Source organism: Oncorhynchus mykiss, chromosome 6 (genome assembly GCF_013265735.2).
Source record: "Oncorhynchus mykiss isolate Arlee chromosome 6, USDA_OmykA_1.1, whole genome shotgun sequence".
Taxonomy (NCBI): domain Eukaryota; kingdom Metazoa; phylum Chordata; class Actinopteri; order Salmoniformes; family Salmonidae; genus Oncorhynchus; species Oncorhynchus mykiss.
Genome location: NC_048570.1, coordinates 97,443,164 through 97,465,581, shown reverse-complemented (window position 1 = coordinate 97,465,581; position 22,418 = coordinate 97,443,164). Strand labels below are relative to the sequence as shown.

Sequence of the window (22,418 nt, the reverse complement as noted above, 5' to 3'; positions counted from 1 at the left end):
GAACAGCTCAGTCTAACTAACCTTGTTGATGAGGTTCATGGTTAAGGTGAACAGCTCAGTCTAACCTTGTTGATGAGGTTCACAGTTAATGTGAACAGCTCAGTCTAACCTTGTTGATGAGGTTCACAGTTAATGTGAACAGCTCAGTCTAACCTTGTTGATGAGGTTCATGGTTAAGGTGAACAGCTCAGTCTAACCTTGTTGATGAGGTTCACGGTTAAGGTGAACAGCTCAGTCTAACCTTGTTGATGAGGTTTATGGTTAAGACGAACAGCTCAGTCAAACCTTGTTGATGAGGTTCATGGTTAAGGTGAACAGCTCAGTCTAACCTTGTTGATGAGGTTCACGGTTAAGGTGAACAGCTCAGTCTAACCTTGTTGATGAGGTTCATGGTTAAGGTGAACAGCTCAGTCTAACCTTGTTGATGAGGTTCACGGTTAAGGTGAACAGCTCAGTCTAACCTTGTTGATGAGGTTCACAGTTAAGGTGAACAGCTCAGTCTAACCTTGTTGATGAGGTTCACAGTTAAGGTGAACAGCTCAGTCTAACCTTGTTGATGAGGTTCACAGTTAAGGTGAACAGCTCAGTCTAACCTTGTTGATGAGGTTCACAGTTAATGTGAACAGCTCAGTCTAACCTTGTTGATGAGGTTCGTGGTTAAGGTGAACAGCTCAGTCTAACTAACCTTGTTGATGAGGTTCACGGTTAAGGTGAACAGCTCAGTCTAACCTTGTTGATGAGGTTCATGGTTAAGGTGAACAGCTCAGTCTAACTAACCTTGTTGATGAGGTTCACGGTTAAGGTGAACAGCTCAGTCTAACCTTGTTGATGAGGTTCACGGTTAAGGTGAACAGCTCAGTCTAACCTTGTTGATGAGGTTCATGGTTAAGATGAACAGCTCAGTCTAACCTTGTTGATGAGGTTCATGGTTAAGATGAACAGCTCAGTGTCTGATCCGTTCTTCTCCTCCAGGATCTCTGTCAGGTATGACCACGGCTTCACACCTGTAGATACAGACAGCTAGAGTAGTCATGTACACGTACACACACACACACTTAGATGAATCTGACACACACCCGACTCCCAGATAGATACGCCCACCGCTGGACCGGTGGAACTCTGTCCCTTGGTCTGATCAGTACAAATTTGTGATATTTGGTTCCAACCGCCGTGTCTTTGTTAGACGCGCTGTGGGTGAACATATGATATCCACCGTGAAGCATGGAGGAAGAGGTGTGATGGTTCCCACCGTGAAGCATGGAGGAAGAGGTGTGATGGTTCCCACCGTGAAGCATGGAGGAAGAGGTGTGGGGGTGCTTTGCTGGTGACACCGTCTGTGATTAAATTAGAATTCAAGGCACACTTAACCAGCATGGCTACCACAGAATTCTGCAGGGGATACACCATTCCATCTGGTTTGGGTTTAGTGGGACTATCATTTGTTTTTCAACAGGACAATGACCCAACACACCTCCAGGCTGTGTCAGGGCTATTTGACCAAGAAGGAGAGTGATGGAGTGCTGCATCAGATGTCCTGGCCTCCACAATCACCTGACCTCAACCCAATTGAGATGGTTTGGGATGAATTGAACTGCAGAATGAAGGAAAAGCAGCCAACAAGTGCTCAGCATATGTGGGAACTCATTCAAGACTGTTGGAAAGGCATTCCAGGTGATGCTGGTTGACAGAATGCCAAGAGTGTGCACAGCTGTCATCAAGGCAAAAGGGTGGCTACTTTGAAGAATCTCAAATATATTTTGATTTGTTTAACCCTTGTTTGGTTACTACATGATTCCATATGTGTTATTTCGTAGTTTTGATGTCTTCACTATTATTCTACAAATGTAGAAAATATTTTTTGAAATAAATAAAACTGAGAATGTGTAGGTGTTGTAAAACGCTTAACCGTTTAACAAAAGTCCAGGTGAGTCTTTTAGAGACCATCTGATCTCAGTTGATTCATCTGTTCACAGCAGGTACAACACGGTCCAGTTGAGTCTTTTAGAGACCATCTGATCTCAGTTGATTCATCTGTTCACAGCAGGTACAACACGGTCCAGTTGAGTCTTTTATAGACCATCTGATCTCAGTTGATTCATCTGTTCACAGCAGGTACAACACGTTGCAGTGAGTCTTTTAGAGACCATCTGATCTCAGTTGATTCATCTGTTCACTGTTCACAGCAGGTACAACACGTTGCAGTTGAGTCTTTTAGAGACCATCTGATCTCAGTTGATTCATCTGTTCACTGTTCACAGCAGGTACAACACGTTGCAGTTGAGTCTTTTAGAGACCATCTGATCTCAGTTGATTCATCTGTTCACAGCAGGTACAACACGTTGCAGTTGAGTCTTTTATAGACCATCTGATCTCAGTTGATTCATCTGTTCACAGCAGGTACAACACGGTGCAGTTCAGTCTTTTAGAGACCATCTGATCTCAGTTGATTCATCTGTTCACTGTTCACAGCAGGTACAACACGTTGCAGTGAGTCTTTTAGAGACCATCTGATCTCAGTTGATTCATCTGTTCACAGCAGGTACAACACGGTCCAGTTGAGTCTTTTATAGACCATCTGATCTCAGTTGATTCATCTGTTCACAGCAGGTACAACACGTTGCAGTTGAGTCTTTTAGAGACCATCTGATCTCAGTTGATTCATCTGTTCACTGTTCACAGCAGGTACAACACGTTGCAGTTGAGTCTTTTAGAGACCATCTGATCTCAGTTGATTCATCTGTTCACTGTTCACAGCAGGTACAACACGTTGCAGTTGAGTCTTTTATAGACCATCTGATCTCAGTTGATTCATCTGTTCACAGCAGGTACAACACGTTGCAGTTGAGTCTTTTAGAGACCATCTGATCTCAGTTGATTCATCAGTTCACAGCAGGTACAACACGTTGCAGTTGAGTCTTTTAGAGACCATCTGATCTCAGTTGATTCATCTGTTCACTGTTCACAGCAGGTACAACACGTTGCAGTGAGTCTTTTAGAGACCATCTGATCTCAGTTGATTCATCTGTTCACAGCAGGTACAACACGGTCCAGTTGAGTCTTTTAGAGACCATCTGATCTCAGTTGATTCATCTGTTCACTGTTCACAGCAGGTACAACACGTTGCAGTGAGTCTTTTAGAGACCATCTGATCTCAGTTGATTCATCAGTTGATTCATCAGTTGATTCATCAGTTGATTCATCAGTTGATTCATCAGTTGATTCATCTGTTTGTGGTGTGTGGTGTGTGGTGTGTGGTGTGTATGTGTGTATGTGTGGGTGTGTGTGTGTGTGTGTGTGTGTGAGAGACTGTCTGTGTACCTCTCTTGCCATCCACAGTGTTGACAGCCTGGATAAGTAGAACAGCACTGTGTGTGTTTGTGTGTGTGTGTGTGTCTGCTCAAGTGTGTGTGTGTGTGTGACTGTGTGTGTGCGTGTGTGTGTGTGTGTGTACCTCTCTTGCCATCCACAGTGTTGACAGCCTGGATAAGTAGAGGACTGTTCAACTCTGTGTACTCTACAAACACTATCAGGAGCTTCAGAGCGGTCTTCACCACCAGACGAGACTGAGGAGGGGGGAGAGAGGAGAGAGAGAGAGAAGGGGTGTAGAGGGAGGAAGAGAGAGAGAGAGGAGAGAGAGGAGGGAGAGAAAGAGGGAGAGGAGGGAGAGAAAGAGGGAGAGAAAGCGAGAGAGAGAGAGGGATGTTGAGGGAGGAAGGAGAGAGAGAAAGGGAAGGAGGGAGGGAGGGAGTGAGAGAGCACAGAGAGTCAGTTAGACATTTTCTCCACAAGGTGGCGATATTTCACCTCAAATACAGTATAGTACATATAATACATATAGTGTCTTGAACCTCTTCACTACAGTATAGTGTCTTGAACCTCTTCACTACAGTATAGTGTCTTGAACCTCTTCACTACAGTAGTGTCTTGAACCTCTCCATCACTACAGTATAGTGTCTTGAACCTCTTCACTACAGTATAGTGTCTTGAACCTCTTCACTACAGTATAGTGTCTTGAACCTCTTCACTACAGTAGTGTCTTGAACCTCTTCACTACAGTAGTGTCTTGAACCTCTTCACTACAGTATAGTGTCTTGAACCTCTCCATCACTACAGTATAGTGTCTTGAACCTCTTCACTACAGTATAGTGTCTTGAACCTCTTCACTACAGTAGTGTCTTGAACCTCTTCACTACAGTAGTGTCTTGAACCTCTTCACTACAGTAGTGTCTTGAACCTCTCCATCACTACAGTATATTGTCTTAAACCTCATCACTACAGTAGTGTCTTGAACCTCTTCACTACAGTAGTGTCTTGAACCTCTCCATCACTACAGTATAGTGTCTTAAACCTCATCACTACAGTAGTGTCTTGAACCTCTACATCACTACAGTATAGTGTCTTGAACCTCTCCATCACTACAGTATAGTGTCTTGAACCTCTTCACTACAGTATAGTGTCTTGAACCTCTACATCACTACAGTATAGTGTCTTGAACCTCTTCACTACAGTATAGTGTCTTGAACCTCTACATCACTACAGTATAGTGTCTTGAACCTCTACATCACTACAGTATAGTGTCTTGAACCTCTACATCACTACAGTATAGTGTCTTGAACCTCTACATCACTACAGTATAGTGTCTTGAACCTCTTCATCACTACAGTAGTGTCTTGAACCTCTTCACTACAGTATAGTGTCTTGAACCTCTACATCACTACAGTATAGTGTCTTGAACCTCTACATCACTACAGTATAGTGTCTTGAACCTCTACATCACTACAGTATAGTGTCTTGAACCTCTACATCACTACAGTATAGTGTCTTGAACCTCTACATCACTACAGTATAGTGGATTGAACCTCTTCACTACAGTATAGTGTCTTGAACCTCTTCACTACAGTATAGTGTCTTGAACCTCTTCACTACAGTAGTGTCTTGAACCTCTACATCACTACAGTATAGTGTCTTGAACCTCTCCATCACTACAGTATAGTGTCTTGAACCTCTTCACTACAGTATAGTGTCTTGAACCCCTTCACTACAGTATAGTGTCTTGAACCTCTACATCACTACAGTATAGTGTCTTGAACCTCTACATCACTACAGTATAGTGTCTTGAACCTCTACGTCACTACAGTATAGTGTCTTGAACCTCTACATCACTACAGTATAGTGTCTTGAACCTCTACATCACTACAGTATAGTGTCTTGAACCTCTACATCACTACAGTATAGTGTCTTGAACCTCTTCACTACAGTATAGTGTCTTGAACCTCTACATCACTACAGTATAGTGTCTTGAACCTCTACATCACTACAGTATAGTGTCTTGAACCTCTTCACTACAGTATAGTGTCTTGAACCTCTTCACTACAGTATAGTGTCATGAACCTCTACATCACTACAGTATAGTGTCTTGAACCTCTACATCACTACAGTATAGTGGATTGAACCTCTTCATCACTACAGTATAGTGGATTGAACCTCTTCACTACAGTATAGTGTCATGAACCTCTACATCACTACAGTATAGTGTCTTGAACCTCTACATCACTACAGTATAGTGTCTTGAACCTCTACATCACTACAGTATAGTGTCTTGAACCTCTACATCACTACAGTATAGTGTCTTGAACCTCTACATCACTACAGTATAGTGTCTTGAACCTCTACATCACTACAGTATAGTGTCTTGAACCTCTTCATCACTACAGTATAGTGTCTTGAACCTCTTCACTACAGTATAGTGTCTTGAACCTCTACACTACAGTATAGTGTCTTGAACCTCTACATCACTACAGTATAGTGTCTTCAACCTCTTCACTACAGTATAGTGTCTTGAACCTCTACATCACTACAGTATAGTGTCTTGAACCTCTACATCACTACAGTATAGTGTCTTGAACCTCTTCACTACAGTATAGTGTCTTGAACCTCTTCACTACAGTATAGTGTCTTGAACCTCTTCACTACAGTATAGTGTCTTGAACCTCTACATCACTACAGTATAGTGTCTTGAACCTCTACATCACTACAGTATAGTGTCTTGAACCTCTTCACTACAGTATAGTGTCTTGAACCTCTCCATCACTACAGTATAGTGTCTTGAACCTCTACATCACTACAGTATAGTGTCTTGAACCTCTACATCACTACAGTATAGTGTCTTGAACCTCTTCATCACTACAGTATAGTGTCTTGAACCTCTTCATCACTACAGTATAGTGTCTTGAACCTCTACATCACTACAGTATAGTGTCTTGAACCTCTACATCACTACAGTATAGTGTCTTGAACCTCTTCATCACTACAGTATAGTGTCTTGAACCTCTACATCACTACAGTATAGTGTCTTCAACCTCTCCATCACTACAGTATAGTGTCTTGAACCTCTTCACTACAGTATAGTGTCTTGAACCTCTACATCACTACAGTATAGTGTCTTCAACCTCTTCATCACTACAGTATAGTGTCTTGAACCTCTTCACTACAGTAGTGTCTTGAACCTCTACATCACTACAGTAGTGTCTTGAACCTCTTCACTACAGTATAGTGTCTTGAACCTCTACATCACTACAGTATAGTGTCTTGAACCTCTCCATCACTACAGTATAGTGTCTTGAACCTCTACACTACAGTATAGTGTCTTGAACCTCTTCACTACAGTATAGTGTCTTGAACCTCTACATCACTACAGTATAGTGTCTTCAACCTCTCCATCACTACAGTATAGTGTCTTGAACCTCTTCACTACAGTATAGTGTCTTGAACCTCTACATCACTACAGTATAGTGTCTTCAACCTCTTCATCACTACAGTATAGTGTCTTGAACCTCTTCACTACAGTAGTGTCTTGAACCTCTACATCACTACAGTATAGTGTCTTGAACCTCTACACTACAGTATAGTGTCTTGAACCTCTACATCACTACAGTATAGTGTCTTGAACCTCTTCACTACAGTATAGTGTCTTGAACCTCTTCACTACAGTATAGTGTCTTCAACCTCTTCATCACTACAGTATAGTGTCTTCAACCTCTTCATCACTACAGTATAGTGTCTTGAACCTCTACATCACTACAGTATAGTGTCTTGAACCTCTACACTACAGTATAGTGTCTTGAACCTCTACATCACTACAGTATAGTGTCTTGAACCTCTACATCACTACAGTATAGTGTCTTGAACCTCTTCACTACAGTATAGTGTCTTGAACCTCTACATCACTACAGTATAGTCTCTTGAACCTCTTCACTACAGTATAGTGTCTTGAACCTCTACATCACTACAGTATAGTGTCTTCAACCTCTTCACTACAGTATAGTGTCTTGAACCTCTTCATCACTACAGTATAGTGTCTTGAACCTCTCCATCACTACAGTATAGTGTCTTGAACCTCTACATCACTACAGTATAGTGTCTTGAACCTCTTCACTACAGTATAGTGTCTTGAACCTCTACATCACTACAGTACAGTGTCTTGAACCTCTACACTACAGTATAGTGTCTTGAACCTCTTCACTACAGTATAGTGTCTTGTACCTCGTCTCCATCACTACAGTATAGTGTCTTGAACCTTGTCTCCATCACTACAGTATAGTGTCTTGAACCTCTCCATCACTACAGTATAGTGTCTTGAACCTCTTCATCACTACAGTATAGTGTCTTGAACCTCTTCATCACTACAGTATAGTGTCTTGAACCTCTACACTACAGTATAGTGTCTTGAACCTCTACACTACAGTATAGTGTCTTGAACCTCTACACTACAGTATAGTGTCTTGAACCTCTTCATCACTACAGTATAGTGTCTTGAACCTCTACACTACAGTATAGTGTCTTGAACCTCTTCACTACAGTAGTGTCTTGAACCCTCTACATCACTACAGTATAGTGTCTTGAACCTCTACACTACAGTATAGTGTCTTGAACCTCTACACTACTACAGTATAGTGTCTTGAACCTCTCCACTACAGTAGTGTCTTGAACCCTCTACATCACTACAGTATAGTGTCTTGAACCTCTCCATCACTACAGTATAGTGTCTTGAACCTCTACACTACTACAGTATAGTGTCTTGAACCTCTTCACTACAGTAGTGTCTTGAACCCTCTACATCACTACAGTATAGTGTCTTGAACCTCTCCATCACTACAGTATAGTGTCTTGAACCTCTTCACTACAGTATAGTGTCTTGAACCTCTACATCACTACAGTATAGTGTCTTCAACCTCTTCATCACTACAGTATAGTGTCTTGAACCTCTACACTACAGTATAGTGTCTTGAACCTCTACACTACAGTATAGTGTCTTGAACCTCTACATCACTACAGTATAGTGTCTTGAACCTCTACATCACTACAGTATAGTGTCTTGAACCTCTACATCACTACAGTATAGTGTATTGAACCTCTTCACTACAGTATAGTGTCTTGAACCTCTTCACTACAGTATAGTGTCTTGAACCTCTACATCACTACGGTATAGTGTATTGAACCTCTTCACTACAGTATAGTGTATTGAACCTCTTCTCTACAGTATAGTGTCTTGAACCTCTTCACTACAGTATAGTGTCTTGAACCTCTTCACTACAGTATAGTGTCTTGAACCTCTTCTCTACAGTATAGTGTCTTGAACCTCTTCACTACAGTATAGTGTCTTGAACCTCTACACTACAGTATAGTGTCTTGAACCTCTTCACTACAGTATAGTGTCTTGAACCTCTTCATCACTACAGTATAGTGTCTTGAACCTCTTCACTACAGTATAGTGTCTTGAACCTCTTCATCACTACAGTATAGTGTCTTGAACCTCTTCACTACAGTATAGTGTATTGAACCTCTTCACTACAGTATAGTGTCTTGAACCTCTACATCACTACGGTATAGTGTATTGAACCTCTTCACTACAGTATAGTGTATTGAACCTCTTCACTACAGTATAGTGTCTTGAACCTCTACATCACTACAGTATAGTGTCTTGAACCTCTTCATCACTACAGTATAGTGTCTTGAACCTCTTCACTACAGTATAGTGTCTTGAACCTCTTCACTACAGTATAGTGTCTTCAACCTCTACATCACTACAGTATAGTGTCTTGAACCTCTACATCACTACGGTATAGTGTATTGAACCTCTTCACTACAGTATAGTGTATTGAACCTCTTCACTACAGTATAGTGTATTGAACCTCTTCTCTACAGTATAGTGTATTGAACCTCTTCACTACAGTATAGTGTCTTGAACCTCTTCACTACAGTATAGTGTCTTGAACCTCTACACTACAGTATAGTGTCTTGAACCTCTTCTCTACAGTATAGTGTCTTGAACCTCTTCATCACTACAGTATAGTGTCTTCAACCTCTACACTACAGTATAGTGTCTTGAACCTCTCCACTACAGTATAGTGTCTTGAACCTCTACATCACTACAGTATAGTGTCTTCAACCTCTTCACTACAGTATAGTGTCTTGAACCTCGTCTCCATCACTACAGTATAGTGTCTTGAACCTCTTCACTACAGTATAGTGTCTTGAACCTCTACATCACTACAGTATAGTGTCTTGAACCTCTACATCACTACGGTATAGTGTATTGAACCTCTTCACTACAGTATAGTGTCTTGAACCTCTTCTCTACAGTATAGTGTCTTGAACCTCGTCTCCATCACTACAGTAACCGTCTTCATTCTAACACAGTCTTACGTAACAAGAGTTTCTCACCATATTGTAGTTTCACACCCTGTCCTATCTGTCACATCTCATTGGCTGTTCTCACTTCCCTGTTTAAAAAGGAGATCTGAAATCAGAGCTGTAGCAGCTGCAAGGTGATTGATAAATCTGTATTGAGCGAGAGAGTTGCTGAGAGACACTAGTGTTTAAGTCTCTTACAGACATCAGGGGGGTGGGGCATGTTTTGGAGGGGGGGCAGGCGTTGGGGGGGGGGGGGGGGGGCATGTTTTTTGGGGGGAGGGGGGGGGGGGACAGTAGACTCTCTCTCTCTGACATTACGGACAGTAGACTCTCTCTCTGACATTACGGACAGTAGACTCTCCCTCTCTGACATTACGGACAGTAGACTCTCCCTCTCTGACATTAGGGACAGTAGACTCTCCCTCTCTGACATTACGGACAGTAGACTCTCCCTCTCTGACATTAGGGACAGTAGACTCTCCCTCTCTGACATTACGGACAGTAGACTCTCCCTCTCTGACATTACGGACAGTAGACTCTCCCTCTCTGACATTAGGGACAGTAGACTCTCCCTCTCTGACATTACGGACAGTAAACTCTCTCTGACATTACGGACGGTAGACTCTCCCTCTCTGACATTAGGGACGGTAGACTCTCCCTCTCTGACATTACGGACAGTAGACTCTCTCTGACATTACGGACAGTAGACTCTCCCTCTCTGACATTACGGACAGTAGACTCTCTCTGACATTACGGACAGTAGACTCTCCCTCTCTGACATTACGGACAGTAGACTCTCCCTCTCTGACATTACGGACAGTAGACTCTCCCTCTCTGACATTACGGACAGTAGACTCTCCCTCTCTGACATTACGGACAGTAGACTCTCTCTCTCTGACATTACGGACAGTAGACTCTCCCTCTCTGACATTACGGACGGTAGACTCTCTCTGACATTACGGACAGTAGACTCTCCCTCTCTGACATTACGGACAGTAGACTCTCCCTCTCTGACATTACGGACAGTAGACTCTCTCTCTCTGACATGACGGACAGTAGACTCTCTCTCTCTGACATTACGGACGGTAGACTCTCTCTGACATTACGGACAGTAGACTCTCCCTCTCTGACATTAGGGACAGTAGACTCTCCCTCTCTGACATTACGGACAGTAGACTCTCCCTCTCTGACATTAGGGACAGTAGACTCTCCCTCTCTGACATTAGGGACAGTAGACTCTCCCTCTCTGACATTACGGACGGTAAACTCTCTCTGACATTACGGACGGTAGACTCTCTCTCTCTGACATGACGGACAGTAGACTCTCTCTCTCTGACATGACGGACAGTAGACTCTCTCTCTCTGACATGACGGACAGTAGACTCTCTCTCTCTGACATGACGGACAGTAGACTCTCTCTCTCTGACATGACGGACAGTAGACTCTCTCTGACATGACGGACAGTAGACTCTCTCTGACATGACGGACAGTAGACTCTCTCTGACATTACGGACAGTAGACTCTCTCTGACATTACGGACAGTAGACTCTCTCTGACATTACGGACAGTAGACTCTCACTGACATTACGGACAGTAGACTCTCTCTGACATTACGGACAGTAGACTCTCTCTGACATTACGGACAGTAGACCCCCTTTCTGACATTACGGACAGTAGACTCTCTATGACATTACGGACAGTAGACTCTCTCTGACATTACGGACAGTAGACTCTCTCTGACATTACGGATAGTAGACTCTCTCTGACATTACGGACAGTAGACTCTCTCTGACATTACGGACAGTAGACTCTCTCTCTGACATTACGGACAGTAGACTCTCTGTGTGTCTGTGTGTGTGTGTGTGTGTGTGTGTGTGTGCGGTCAGGTCTCTACTGTATGTAATACCCACCAGACTGCCACTGAGAGTGTAGAGCCACTGAACAGTGTCATTGTGGTCGATCACACCGTTCATCCCATCTACAAACAGCATGATCTGACTGAGGGCTGCAACACAAAGATCAGATTAGGAGCTTCAACACAAAGACACTAAAGCCCTGACGTTCAGTGTCACGATACTAAAGCCCTGACGTTCAGTATCACGATACTAAAGCCCTGACGTTCAGTATCACGATACTAAAGCCCTGACGTTCAGTATCACGATACTAAAGCCCTGACGTTCAGTATCACGATACTAAAGCCCTGACGTTCAGTATCACGATACTAAAGCCCTGACGTTCAGTATCACGATACTAAAGCCCTGACGTTCAGTATCACGATACTAAAGCCCTGACGTTCAGTATCACGATACTAAAGCCCTGACGTTCAGTATCACGATACTAAAGCCCTGACGTTCAGTATCACGATACTAAAGCCCTGACGTTCAGTATCACGGTACTAAAGCCCTGACGGTCAGTATCACGATACTAAAGCCCTAACGTGATACTAAAGCTCTAACGTTCAGTATCCCCAGTATCATGATAAAGCCCTAACGTTCAGTATCCTCAGTATCATGATACTAAAGCCCTAACGTTCAGCGTCCTCAGTATCATGAAACTAAAGCCCTGACGTTCAGGGTCCTCAGTATCACGATACTAAAGCCCTGACGTTCAGTATCCACAGTATCACGATACTAAAGCCCTGACGTTCAGGGTCATCAGTATCACGATACTAAAGCCCTGACGTTCAGTATCCTCAGTATCACGATACTAAAGCCCTAACGTTCAGTATCCTCAGTATCATACTAAAGCCCTAACGTTCAGTATCATGATACTAAAGCCCCGACGTTCAGTATCCTCAGTATCATGATACTAAAGCCCTAACGTTCAGTATCCTCAGTATCATGATACTAAAGCCCTAACGTTCAGCGTCCTCAGTATCACAATACTAAAGCCCTAACGTTCAGTATCACAATACTAAAGCCCTGACGTTCAGTATCACGATACTAAAGCCCTGACGTTCAGTATCATGATACTAAAGCCCTGACGTTCAGCGTCCTCAGTATCATGATACTAAAGCCCTAACGTTCAGCGTCCTCAGTATCATGAAACTAAAGCCCTGACGTTCAGGGTCCTCAGTATCACGATACTAAAGCCCTGACGTTCAGTATCCACAGTATCACGATACTAAAGCCCTGACGTTCAGGGTCATCAGTATCACGATACTAAAGCCCTGACGTTCAGTATCCTCATTATCACGATACTAAAGCCCTAACGTTCAGTATCCTCAGTATCATGATACTAAAGCCCTAACGTTCAGTATCATGATACTAAAGCCCCGACGTTCAGTATCCTCAGTATCATGATACTAAAGCCCTAACGTTCAGTATCCTCAGTATCATGATACTAAAGCCCTAACGTTCAGCGTCCTCAGTATCACAATACTAAAGCCCTAACGTTCAGTATCACAATACTAAAGCCCTGACGTTCAGTATCACGATACTAAAGCCCTGACGTTCAGTATCATGATACTAAAGCCCTGACGTTCAGCGTCCTCAGTATCACAATACTAAAGCCCTGACGTTCAGTATCACGATACTATAGCCTTAACGTTCAGTATCACGATACTAAAGCCCTGACGTTCAGTATCACGATACTAAAGCCCTGACGTTCAGCGTCCTCAGTATCACAATACTAAAGCCCTGACGTTCAGTATCACGATACTATAGCCTTAACGTTCAGTATCACGATAATAAAGCCCTGACGTTCAGTATCACGATACTAAAGCCCTGACGTTCAGTGTCACGATACTAAAGCCCTGACGTTCAGCATCCTTCGTATCACGATACTAAAGCCCTGACGTTCAGTATCACGATACTAAAGCCCTGACGTTCAGTATCACGATACTAAAGCCCTGACGTTCAGTATCACGATACTAAAGCCCTGACGTTCAGTATCACGATACTAAAGCCCTGACGTTCAGTATCACGATACTAAAGCCCTGACGTTCAGTATCACGATACTAAAGCCCTGACGTTCAGTATCACGATACTAAAGCCCTGACGTTCAGTATCACGATACTAAAGCCCTGATGTTCAGTATCACGATACTAAAGCCCTGACGTTCAGTATCACGATACTAAAGCCCTGACGTTCAGTATCACGATACTAAAGCCCTGACGTTCAGTATCACGGTACTAAAGCCCTGACGTTCAGTATCACGATACTAAAGCCCTGACATTCAGTATCACGATACTAAAGCCCTGACGTTCAGTATCACGATACTAAAGCCCTGACGTTCAGTATCACGATACTAAATCCCTGACGTTCAGTATCACGGTACTAAAGCCCTGACGTTCAGTATCACGATACTAAAGCCCTGACGTTCAGTATCACGATACTAAAGCCCTGACGTTCAGTATCACGGTACTAAAGCCCTGACGGTCAGTATCACGATACTAAAGCCCTAACGTGATACTAAAGCCCTAACGTTCAGTATCCCCAGTATCATGACAAAGCTCTAACGTTCAGTATCCTCAGTATCATGATACTAAAGCCCTAACGTTCAGCGTCCTCAGTATCATGAAACTAAAGCCCTGACGTTCAGGGTCCTCAGTATCACGATACTAAAGCCCTGACGTTCAGTATCCTCAGTATCACGATACTAAAGCCCTGACGTTCAGGGTCCTCAGTATCACGATACTAAAGCCCTGACGTTCAGTATCCTCAGTATCACGATACTAAAGCCCTAACGTTCAGTATCCTCAGTATCATGATACTAAAGCCCTAACGTTCAGTATCATGATACTAAAGCCCCGACGTTCAGTATCCTCAGTATCATGATACTAAAGCCCTAACGTTCAGTATCCTCAGTATCATGATACTAAAGCCCTAACGTTCAGCGTCCTCAGTATCACAATACTAAAGCCCTAACGTTCAGCGTCCTCAGTATCACAATACTAAAGCCCTAACGTTCAGTATCACGATACTAAAGCCCTGACGTTCAGTATCACGATACTAAAGCCCTGACGTTCAGCGTCCTCAGTTTCACAATACTAAAGCCCTGACGTTCAGTATCACGATACTATAGCCTTAACGTTCAGTATCACGATACTAAAGCCCTGACGTTCAGTATCACGATACTAAAGCCCTGACGTTCAGCGTCCTCAGTATCACGATACTAAAGCCCTAACGTTCAGTCTCCTCAGTATCTTTGTTCTGATCGGTAACAGTAATAATTGTATAAGTATCACGATACTAAAGCCCTGGCGTTCAGCATCCTCAGTATCACGATACTAAAGCCCTGACAATCAGTATCCTCAGTATCACAATACTAAAGCCCTAACGTTCAGTATCCTCAGTATCATGATACTAAAGCCCTAACGTTCAGTATCCTCAGTATCATGATATTAAAGCCCTGACATTCAGTGTCCTCAGTATCACGATACTAAAGCCCTAACGTTCAGTATCCTCAGTATCTTTGTTCTGATCGGTAACAGTAATAATTGTAGAAGTATCACGATACTAAAGACCTAACGTTCAGTATCACGATACTAAAGCCCTGACGTTCAGTATCACGATGCTAAAGCCATAACGTTCAGCGTCCTCAGTATCACGATACTAAAGCCCTAACGTTCAGCGTCCTCAGTATCACGATACTAAAGCCCTAACGTTCAGTATCCTCAGTATCACGATACTAAAGCCCTAACGTTCAGTGTCCTCAGTATCACGATACTAAAGCCCTGACGTTCAGTGTCCTCAGTATCACGATACTAAAGCCCTGACGTTCAGTGTCCTCAGTATCACGATACTATAGCCTTGACGTTCAGTATCACGATGCTAAAGCCCTGACGTTCAGTATCACGATACTGAAGCCCTGACGTTCAGTGTCCTCAGTATCACGATACTATAGCCTTAACGTTCAGTATCACGATACTAAAGCCCTGACGTTCAGTATCACGATACTGAAGCCCTGACGTTCAGTGTCCTCAGTATCACGACACTGAAGCCCTGACGTTCAGTGTCCTCAGTATCACGATACTAAAGCCCTAACTTTCAGTATCATGATACTAAAGCCCTAACGTTCAGTATCCTCAGTATCACGATACTAAAGCCCTAACGTTCAGTATCCTCAGTATCTTTGTTCTGATCGGTAACAGTCATAATTATAGAAGTATCACGATACTAAAGCCCTGACGTTCAGCATCCTCAGTATCACGATACTAAAGCCCTGACATTCAGTATCCTCAGTATCACGATACTAAAGCCCTGACGTTCAGCATCCTCAGTATCACGATACTAAAGCCCTGACATTCAGTATCCTCAGTATCACGATACTAAAGCCCTGACGTTCAGTGTCCTCAGTATCACGATACTAAAGCCCTGACGTTCAGTGTCCTCAGTATCACGATACTATAGCCTTAACGTTCAGTATCACGATACTAAATCCCTGACGTTCAGTATCACGATACTGAAGCCCTGACGTTCAGTGTCCTCAGTATCACGATACTAAAGCCCTAACTTCAGTATCATGATACTAAAGCCCTAACGTTCAGTATCCTCAGTATCACGATACTAAAGCCCTAACGTTCAGTGTCCTCAGTATCACGATACTAAAGCCCTGACGTTCAGTGTCCTCAGTATCACCATACTATAGCCTTACCGTTCAGTATCACGATACTAAAGCCCTGACGTTCAGTATCACGATACTGAGGCCCTGACGTTCAGTGTCCTCAGTATCACGATAATAAAGCCCTAACGTTCAGTATCCTCAGTATCTTTGTTCTGATCGGTAACAGTCATAATTATAGAAGTATCACGATATTAAAGCCCTGACGTTCAGCATCCTCAGTATCACGATACTAAAGCCCTGACATTCAGTATCACGATACTAAAGCCCTGACATTCAGTATCCTCAGTGTCACGATACTAAAGCCCTAACGTTCAGTATCCTCAGTATCACGATACTAAAGCCCTAACGTTCAGTATCCTCAGTATCATGATACTAAAGCCCTAAAGATTCAGTATCCTCAGTATCATGATATTAAAGCCCTGACGTTCAGTATCATGAAACTAAAGCCCTGACGTTCAGTATCCTCAGTATCACGATACTAAAGCCCTAACGTTCAGTATCACGATACTAAAGCCCTAACGTTCAGTATCATGATATTAAAGCCCTGACGTTCAGTATCACGATACTAAAGCCCTGACGTTCAGCGTCCTCAGTATCTTTGTTCTGATTGGTAACAGTCATAATTATAGAAGTATCACGATACTAAAGCCCTGACGTTCAGTATCATGATACTAAAGCCCTGACGTTCAGCGTCCTCAGTATCTTTGTTCTGATCGGTAACACTAATAATTGTAAAAGTATCGAGGTATTTATTTACTGTGTAACATTCATTGCAAACTTGTTCTGAAATATGTACATATGAGAAAACTATTAAAGTGATATATAAGGTAGGTGAGTCTGTGATGAGATGAGTGGGGCAGGCAGGTAGTCTAGTGGTTAGAGCATTGGACTAGTAACCAGCAGGTAGTCTAGTGGTTAGAGCATTGGACTAGTAACCAGCAGGTAGTCTAGTGGTTAGAGCGTTGGGTCAGTAACCAGCAGGTAGTCTAGTGGTTAGAGCGTTGGACTAGTAACCAGCAGGTAACCTAGTGGTTAGAGCGTTGGGTCAGTAACCAGCAGGTAGCCTAGTGGATAGAGCATTGGACTAGTAACCAAAAGGTTGCTGGATCGAATCCCTGAGCTGACAAGGTAAAAAATCTGTCGTTCTGCCCCCTGAACAAGGCAGTTAACCCACTGTTCCCCGGTAGGCCGCCATTGTAAATAAGAATCTGTTCTTAACTGACTTGCCTAGTTAAATAAAAGGTTAAATTAAAATGATTGTTGAGATCGTACTCACCTCGGAGAATGTAGTTCTGATAGTTGTGGTCTGCCTCCGCTCCAACCTTGATGAAACACGTCAAGCCTTCTGAATTCACAAACTCTGGCACCAGGTCTTTATCGTCCTACAACACACCACAACCACACAGCAGATTGTTAACAGAGAGGTTACCATGTCATAGAAACCCTGCTTAGACCCCAAACAGACAGTTAATGTTCCCCGCACACTAGAGTTGTGTGTTGCAACCGAGGACAGATGATTCATTACGTGCTACGTGCTTCAGCACTCAGCGGCCCCGCTTGTGTGGCCTAACACTTCGTGGCTGAGCTGCTTCTAGATGTTTCCACTTCACAATAACAGCACTTACAGTTGACCCGGGGCAGCTCTAGCAGGGCAGAAATTTGTCGAACTGACTTGTTGGAAAGATGACATCCTTTGACGGTGCCACGTTGAAAGTCACTGAGCTCTTCAGTACGGCCCATTCTACTGCCAATGTTTGTCTATGGAGATTGCATGGGCTGTGTGCTCGATTTTATACACCTGTCAGCAACGGGTTTGGCTGTATTAGCCGAATCCACTAAATTAAAGGGGTGTCCACATACTTTTGTATATAGTGTATTTGTATTTTATATATACACAAAAGTATCTCAAAATCATTGTCATGTAGTTAATCAAAACTCTATCCAGAATGTAAATGACAAACCTAAAAAGTAACTTCTGTTGCCATTGGCAACTATGTAAAAACAGCCTCCATAAAGCCAACAGATTAAAATATTGCATCCTGCAGGTAGAAAATATCATGATAAAAATAAAACACACACATGGCCTTTCTGCAATAAACTAGCAACATTGTATCAACTATTAACTAAAAGTGACTCCAGCCTGAAGGTCTCACCAGCAACATTGTATCAACTATTAACTAAAAATGACTCCAGCCTGAAGGTCTCACCAGCAACATTGTATCAACTATGAACTAAAAATGACTCCAGCCTGAAGGTCTCACCAGCAACATTGTATCAACTATTAACTAAAAATGACTCCAGCCTGAAGGTCTCACCAGCAACATTGTATCAACTATGAACTAAAAATGACTCCAGCCTGAAGGTCTCACCAACAACATTGTATCAACTATTAACTAAAAATGACTCCAGCCTGAAGGTCTCACCAGCAACATTGTATCAACTATTAACTAAAAATGACTCCAGCCTGAAGGTCTCAACAACAACATTGTATCAACTATTAACTAAAAATGACTTCAGCCGGAAGGTCTCACCAGTAAACTAGCAACATTGTATCAACTATTAACTAAAAATGACTCCAACCTGAAGGTCTCACCAGCAACATTGTATCAACTATTAACTAAAAATGACTCCAGCCTGAAGGTCTCACCAGCAACATTGTATCAACTATTAACTAAAAATGGCTCCAACCTGAAGGTCTCACCAACAAACTAGCAACATTGTATCAACTATTAACTAAAAATGACTCCAGCCTGAAGGTCTAACCAGCAACATTGTATCAACTATTAACTAAAAATGACTCCAACCTGAAGGTCTAACCAGCAACATTGTATCAACTATTAACTAAAAATGACTCCAACCTGAAGGTCTCACCAGCAACATTGTATCAACTATTAACTAAAAATGACTCCAACCTGAAGGTCTCACCAGCAACATTGTATCAACTATTAACTAAAAATGACTCCAGCCTGAAGGTCTCACCAGCAAACTAGCAACATTGTATCAACTATTAACTAAAAATGACTCCAGCCTGAAGGTCTCACCAGCAACATTGTATCAACTATTAACTAAAAATGACTCCAACCTGAAGGTCTCACCAGCAACATTGTATCAACTATTAACTAAAAATGACTCCAACCTGAAGGTCTCACCAGCAACATTGTATCAACTATTAACTAAAAATGGCTCCAACCTGAAGGTCTCACCAGCAACATTGTATCAACTATTAACTAAAAATGGCTCCAACCTGAAGGTCTCACCAGCAACATTGTATCAACTATTAACTAAAAATGACTCCAACCTGAAGGTCTCACCAGCAACATTGTATCAACTATTAACTAAAAATGACTCCAGCCTGAAGGTCTAACCAGCAACATTGTATCAACTATTAACTAAAAATGGCTCCAGCCTGAAGGTCTCACCAGCAACATTGTATCAACTATTAACTAAAAATGACTCCAGCCTGAAGGTCTAACCAGCAACATTGTATCAACTATTAACTAAAAATGACTCCAACCTGAAGGTCTAACCAGCAACATTGTATCAACTATTAACTAAAAATGACTCCAACCTGAAGGTCTCACCAGCAACATTGTATCAACTATTAACTAAAAATGACTCCAACCTGAAGGTCTCACCAGCAACATTGTATCAACTATTAACTAAAAATGACTCCAGCCTGAAGGTCTCACCAGCAAACTAGCAACATTGTATCAACTATTAACTAAAAATGACTCCAGCCTGAAGGTCTCACCAGCAACATTGTATCAACTATTAACTAAAAATGGCTCCAACCTGAAGGTCTCACCAGCAACATTGTATCAACTATTAACTAAAAATGGCTCCAGCCTGAAGGTCTCACCAGCAACATTGTATCAACTATTAACTAAAAATGACTCCAGCCTGAAGGTCTCACCAGCAACATTGTATCAACTATTAACTAAAAATGGCTCCAACCTGAAGGTCTCACCAGCAACATTGTATCAACTATTAACTAAAAATGGCTCCAGCCTGAAGGTCTCACCAACAAACTAGCAACATTGTATCAACTATTAACTAAAAATGACTCCAGCCTGAAGGTCTCACTAGTAAACTTGCAACATTGTATCACCTATCCTGGTCCCTCAGAGTGTCCCTGCCCAGTGAGCTCGGGACAGACACAGCTGGAGACCATTTGATCAAGGTGATAAGAAGTGGTGCTTGACCTTTGGCAGGAGCTCACTGGAGCCGAGTACCGGCACCTCAAAACATGTTCTACAGCTGGAGCTCCTGTTCCCTCTGATATAGAATATTAGCTCAAAAACGATTTCCAGTCCCTAAATATAAAACCGGTACCAGTACCCAGAAATGAGGGTAACCTGTTTCAGTCCAAGTCAAGCACTGATAAGAAGTAGTCAGGTAGGTAGGTCCCTGTTTGAGGACGTTTCCACTGGATCAGAGCAGGACACGTTTCCCTGTTTCACGCTGCTGAGTGGTTCTGGAAAAGGGAGAGACTGCTGGGAAGGATTTTCAACGTACACGAGGAACTAGTGTCATTCTCAACGGATGTAAAACAAACTAACTGTTAGCTTCTCCACACAACCCTGTTGGGGACACGGCCTGTACATTTACGTCACCTTGAATTATCAAGCCTTCATCTCTCAAATGATTACAATGAAGTCTCTGGCATGACTGGTATGTGCTCTCTCTCCCAGTCTCCCCCCTCATTCTCTCTCTCTCTCTCTCTTTGTCTCCCCCCTTGCTCTCTCTCTCCCAGTCTCCCCCCTCGCTCTCTCTCTCTCTCTCTCTCTCCCCATCTCCCCGTCTCCACCCATCTCCCCCTCTCTCTCTCTCTCTCTCTCTCCCAGTCTCCCCCCTCTCTCTCCCTCTCCCAGTCTCCCCCCTCTCTCTCTCTCTCTCTCTCCCAGTCTCCCCATCTCCCCCTCTCTCCGTCTCCCCCATCTCCCCCCTCTCTCTCTCCCAGTCTCCCCCTCGCTCTCTCCCTCTCCCAGTCTCCCCCCTCGCTCTCCCTCTCCCAGTCTCCCCATCTCCCCCCTCTCTCCGTCTCCCCCCATCTCCCCCCTCTCTCTCCCAGTCTCCCCCTCTCTCTCTCTCCAAGTCTCCCCCTCTCCCTCTCTCCCCCTCGCTCTCTCCCCAAGTCTCCCCCCTCTCTCTCTCCCCAAGTCTCCCCCTCTCTCTCTCCCCCCTCTCTCACCACTCTCTACCGCTTGTCTCCCCCCCCCCCCATCTCCATTCTTCCAGGTTCCTCTGTTCCAGTCCTATCAGACACAGAGTAGAGCTGTTTCCACTGGCCATGTTGGCACCAGCTCACAGAGAGAGGAAGAGGAGGGAGGATGGTCGATGTGATATGGAGAGAATCAGCAAGTCTAATAAACGGTGGGTGGGACTCAGTAACGTCTAGTATACTGGTCCTAACCATAGATAATATACTGGTCTCTACCAGATATAATATACTGGTCCTAACCATAGATAATATACTGGTCTCTACCAGATATAATATACTGGTCCTAACCATAGATAATATACTGGTCTCTACCAGATATAATATACTGGTCCTAACCATAGATAATATACTGGTCTCTACCATAGATAATATACTGGTATCTACCAGAGATAATATACTGGTCCTAACCAGAGATAATATACTGGTCCTAACCAGAGATAATATACTGGTCCTAACCAGAGATAATATACTGGTCTCTGCCAGAGATAATATACTGGTCTCTGCCAGAGATAATATACTGGTCTCTGCCAGCGATAATATACTGGTCTCTGCCAGCGATAATATACTGGTCTCTGCCAGAGATAATATACTGGTCTCTGCCAGAGATAATATACTGGTCTTTACCTCGAAGAGCTGCTTGAGGGAGAACAGGGACCTCCGGAGCTCAGGTCCATGAGAGTTGTACAGCTTCTCTGAAAGAGATCAAAGTGATGAGGTTAACAATAATATCCCACACGACCGGGGAGACATCCCACACGACCGGGGAGACGACCGGGGAGACGCCCCCACACGACCGGGGAGACGCCCCCACACGACCGGGGAGACGCCCCCACACGACCGGGGAGACGCCCCCACACGACCGGGGAGACGCCCCCACACGACCGGGGAGACGCCCCCACACGACCGGGGAGACGCCCCCACACGACCGGGGAGACGT

At 43.4% G+C, this 22,418-nt stretch overlaps 1 protein-coding gene across 1 annotated transcript in view; it reads right to left on the bottom strand.

Moving 5' to 3' along the window:
* LOC110516620 (FH1/FH2 domain-containing protein 1) overlaps window positions 1-22,418 on the bottom strand; it is a 160,194-nt gene that overhangs the window by 64,323 nt on the left and 73,453 nt on the right. The window contains 5 exon segments of the mRNA XM_036981678.1: window positions 910-1,004; window positions 3,452-3,563; window positions 11,604-11,698; window positions 17,537-17,642; window positions 22,106-22,173. Coding sequence (XP_036837573.1) covers window positions 910-1,004; window positions 3,452-3,563; window positions 11,604-11,698; window positions 17,537-17,642; window positions 22,106-22,173 — 476 coding nt within the window.